At 28.7% G+C, this 5093-nt stretch overlaps 1 protein-coding gene across 1 annotated transcript; it reads right to left on the bottom strand.

Moving 5' to 3' along the window:
* Window positions 1-227: 227 nt before the first annotated feature.
* LOC122501878 lies at window positions 228-2433 on the bottom strand. Its single transcript, XM_043611641.1, has 3 exons — window positions 2214-2433; window positions 1993-2137; window positions 228-1817 (listed from the first exon to the last, which is right to left on the bottom strand). Exons 1-3 carry the CDS (start codon window positions 2357-2359, stop codon window positions 351-353), a joined length of 1758 nt encoding a protein of 585 aa, XP_043467576.1. The 5' UTR covers window positions 2360-2433; the 3' UTR covers window positions 228-350.
* Between the last annotated feature and the right edge of the window lie 2660 nt (window positions 2434-5093).

Below are 5093 nucleotides of genomic sequence, written 5' to 3'. Positions count from 1 at the left end.
TAAAACATTTGTTTTTAACATAAATATCTAAAATAATTCTAATTATTGTTTTTATTATGCTTTTTGTGAAAAATTATTTTCTTAATAAGTTTTTCTAAGAACTTAATAAACTATTATTAAATACTGTGTCTTTTGAACATTTTACACACCGAAACATTAAACACTAGACACTTAGAGTTTTCAAAACCTTTAACATTTCAATTTTAAATACGTAAAATCTCCGATTTATTAAAAGAGTTAACATAAAACTCAACTTTCTGTTTGTTTTTAATTTTTAAAGTAATAATTATAAATAAATAACAAAAGAATAATGATATTTGGTAAAGTTAAGATGTCGTCAAGCCTCAAATTCACAATGTAGACAGTTGTTCAGAATCACGGATTCTGAGATCGTAAAATAAATTAGATAATTTTGTAAACTTTTCATTTGACAAATTTCTTCGTGTATGGAATTTACTTTTCAATTCGATTGTACAAGCTGGGATTTGCAATATTTTTTTCGCAAATAATGCTAATTCCTGACATTCTGATTCTGCAAAGCCCCAAAATGATTTAGGGGAGTCGACATTTTTTTCAAAAAGTGAACGAAAAACGCTTTTCTTTTCTTTATACAGAATTACTTGATCTAATCCAATATTGCTAAGATTTTCGAAAAAAAAGTTATTAACTTCTTTTATATCTTCGTTACATAATTTCAGACCTCTGTACTTAGGATGTAGAAAATTTGCAGTCATAGATACTCGGTGCTTTATTTTAGTCCAAAAACGATCAATACCAGATAGTAATAATATGTTTTCAGAGCAGTTTAAATTTAGCCAATCCTCACATGAGTCTGCTATTGAATAATCCTTGCTACCAAACTTTTTGATCATATCAGAGAGTAGTTCATAACACTTCAAAAATTCTGTTACTTCAGTTTCAAAAACATCACAGAATAATAGTTTCGTAATATCATTACTAAACTTATGTTTCAAATCGACTATAATTTTTCTTAAAACTTGTACATTATTTTTATAAAAGAAATATGTTTTAAAGTGTTCCAACCATAATGTGCTTTCCGATTCTAAAAGCTCAATAACATTATAATTAAGATATTCAAACAAATTCCTATTTAGACATTCGTTATAAATCTTGCAAGCATTGTTGTATAAACTAATGTCTGTAATGGAATTACCAACATCATTGGCAAATGTAACGTTACAAACTAATAACCAGACTTTTGAATTATTGTACACAAGTGATGTCGCATCTTTTGACAGAACTGCACATATTTCCAAATTATACTTAGTCCTAGCTATATCAATTGCCTGTGTAATTATTTCTTGAGGTTCAAGTATAGTTTTATCATCCGGGCCCGTCGTCGAAAAGGATTTTAAAAAAGTTGTATTCCCATTGAAATCTCTAGTAATTGACAAAATGCTGCTAGTATTTTCGTGAGTTACTGTATTTAAAAATAATACTCCCTCAGTAAGTGCATTTAATGTACAGCGTTTTAGAAATTTTTCATATGACACATCCAAAAAATAAGACAAAAAGTCTTCCGCATTAGGTGGAATATAAGCTGGTCGTAATAGTTTTATAAAATTCTTGAAATAAATTGATTTCACAATATTAGGATCTATGTTACATCCAAACAATAAATCAGAAAGTCCTTCATCGATCTGTGTTTTTTCAGCTTTATTGATTCTATCCATATATGGTTTGATTTTTCTTTGTCGCGAAACAGATGGGGAAGCAAAACGAAGTTCCTTATTGGAATTAACTGTAGACTCTGGTTCGTTGGTTGAACTTATATCTAAATTAAGCGATTTATCAATCTGAAATTATTAAAAATTTAATCAAACATACAATGAACAATTTGAGTAAGATTATTTTTCGGAAACTATATCATATTTACAAAAAAGTTTAGTTCCAATAAACTATTAAAATTTAAATGTAATTTATTTACTTACAAATATCTTTTTTAATTTATTATTTTATATCGAAATTTACCGTATTGTTATTCAGTGGAATTTTTTCAACAATGTTATCAAGACTTATTGACATCCTTGTAATTGCAGAATTTCGCGTTGAATCCACGTCCATTTCATCATGATCCTGATGATTTTCTTCGTTCTCCGGAATAATGCAGATTTTTCTTAATAATAATATAAATATTAAATCATTAATCAAATTAATTATTTGTAAAAAATATAAAGGTTTCTTTAACTTACCGATGGGACTTTAAGCGTTCTTTAGCTGTATTTTTTAAAATTTGGTTACATCCTTGGCAAAGAGCAACACTCTTGCCATTTTCTTTTTTAAATATAAAAGAGAATTCGTTGTAACTGTTGTGCCGTGGCCTACCACCTCTGTTCATTTTAATTTATTTTTTTAAACTAATAAACAAAACAAGTAAAATGTAATCTAGAGGTTATGTTTACATAGCGACAATCAGTGTCTGTCAAGAATCAAGAAGGTTATGATCGCAAACATTGATGTATTTTACATCCGGTAAGAAACCAGCTACGTAAAATACGTAGTAAATTACCGTAAAAAACCAGGTAAATTACTTCGAGTATTTTACGCGCCCATCCCTGCCTGCCACAAAGACGCCAAAATGAGAATGAATTAAATGGCCGACGGGGACGCCGAAGCAGACGCGCATCTCTGCTTCGTGGTGAGTCTCACGCGCACTCTTTACAAGATTTTCATATGGTAATCGATGCGCGACCGTAAGTAATTCTGGTCATTTATCGACCGTCGAAAAAGAGTTCATGAAAGTTCGCTTAGTCTCCGCGAGGGGCACTGCGCGACGTCGTCCGGTTCGCAAGATGGCTGCAGCCAGTGTTTCGACAGCTGATGTCCTCGTCGATGGACCTTCGCCCTTTTGCCACTTCGTATGACCCGTAATGATTACAAGTAAACACATTACTTGTTAAAATACGAAGCAATCTCTCGGCAGTGATTCCGAAGATTGAAAATCCGGAACTCGCGATGACAGTGGACATGAAATGATAAACCCAGTATCACCTTCTTATGTATACAATACTAGTGTTGACCAGCGATCTAACGGTTCGCTAAATTACAGGTTTAAATAACATAATTTCAGAGAAACTAAATTTTACAATAGTGACAAATTTAAAGTAAGTTTTCTCAGAAGGAATAAATAATTGTTGATTCTCAGTTTGACGTGAATAAGAAAATTAAAAGTTGATTATTGACAATGAATATTAATTTGTACGCGGCAAATAAAATGCCGCGTTACAATACATATATTATTATGACTTTTTACTTTTCAAATACAATATATATGTTCTTTTAAAAAATATAAATTTCAGTATTTTAAAACTGGATATTCTTTGTATTTTCGAGAAAAATCTTATAAAGACAACATATAAAGTTTCATGTGTTTTGGCATTTGTTTTGTATGTGTAGGTGCAATGTAAAAATTCTCTACTCACTTTTAATCATTTTTCTTTGTTCTTTATTTTGATATCTCAGCAATTGTCCTTCCCTTATTGTTTGTTTTCCTCCTTTGTATTCGTTGAGATGAAAATAATCTCAATTTAATATTTATTTTCTTTTGCACAATAATTAGGGACTACGCCCTTTGATTCACAAATAAATCACAAAAATATCAAGTCTATACGACTAAAAAAATATATCGTTCAGGTAACTTTGCCTGAATTAAACTGCCCAACTTAGTTACACAAAGTTTACGCGGGCCACTGCCCAGATTTCTCCTGGTCAATTCTTTTTATTACTTGAGAATTAGGTGGGGAAATCTTCAATGCAGTTTATTCTGACAGCTTGCAGAATTTGGTACTTGCAAAATTAATAAAATTGAACCACTTCGTTATTGTGCAATAATTAAAATTAACTGAAGGAAACCTTACCTTGCAATATTAAAATAAAGAAAATTGTACTTTGCTTAATTCTTTGTGCTAAATACCCGATTAAAAGTAGGTTGTTAAGAATTTTCTTAATGTTGGAAATTATGAGTATTGCCAATTAATATGTGTTTTTGTGTAATAATGTTGATTGTGTTTTTAGGTTAAAAAAATGATTAAATGGATTTTATAAAATTCGTTGTTTGTATTGAAGTATAAAGGTTACGAAGTCATATGTAACATGAACTACAATAATCGTCATATTCTGTCAAGTCTGTCCACACTTGAAGTTAGACTATTGAGCATGCTTTTGTTTTTTAATATGTTCTCACTGATAATGTAAATAATTATTTTTTTTTATATTTTTTTAATTTAATATTTTTATTTTTCAAATAATTAAGATCAAATTATGATTTGATCCATTTTTTAAGATCAATTCGTTGCAATTTAATAATTTTTACTTAACAGTGTAAATATCTTTTTAAAAAAATATTTACAAAATTTCTATTTCTTAAAAACTATAATCCAAATAATAATAAAAAATAAAGAAATAGAATAAATCCAATTTTATAAAACAATTTTGAAACAATATTCTCGATTATTTTCAAAAAATGTTAATATTTCTTGATTATTAACATTTAGTTCATATGTAGGGGAACATAGTCGAGGTCGGCCCACTTTTTGACTTTTGTTTATAACTTTTTTTAAAAATGAATTTGGACAATTGAAGTATATGGTTGGAAAGTCCTGTTTAATAGGAACATCTTTTCTGTACAAAGCAAATTGATTTTGTTTTAAAATGAAAAAGTTATAAAAATTTAAAAAAAAATTTGTAGTCAAGGTTGGTCCTTACAGTCAAGGTCGTCCATGTTTAAAATTCAAAGGGCATTAATCGTTAAAAAATAAAATAACATGTTTGGAGTTACGGAAAATTAATTCTTTATTGTTTACAGCTTGTAACTTAATGAAATAACAAAATAATAACAATAAACAGTATAAAAAAATAAATATAAATACAAAAAAAATTTTGCACTGAAATATTAATAAAATTAAATAGAAATATTAATAAGATAATCAATTATATTATGAGTTATACAGAATTTCAGTTTTTGTAAATTAAGTAGCTCGTCCTCATCTTTGCGCATTTTAAACACAAAGTGGCCAACCTTGGCAGAAAGTAACATTACCGAATTGTTGTAACTATAAGCAAATACGTTTCGG

Source organism: Leptopilina heterotoma, unplaced genomic scaffold (assembly GCF_015476425.1).
Source record: "Leptopilina heterotoma isolate Lh14 unplaced genomic scaffold, ASM1547642v1 Lhet_217, whole genome shotgun sequence".
Taxonomy (NCBI): domain Eukaryota; kingdom Metazoa; phylum Arthropoda; class Insecta; order Hymenoptera; family Figitidae; genus Leptopilina; species Leptopilina heterotoma.
Note: the sequence above shows the minus strand (reverse complement) of the source record. Positions and strands in the feature narration are given on the sequence as shown.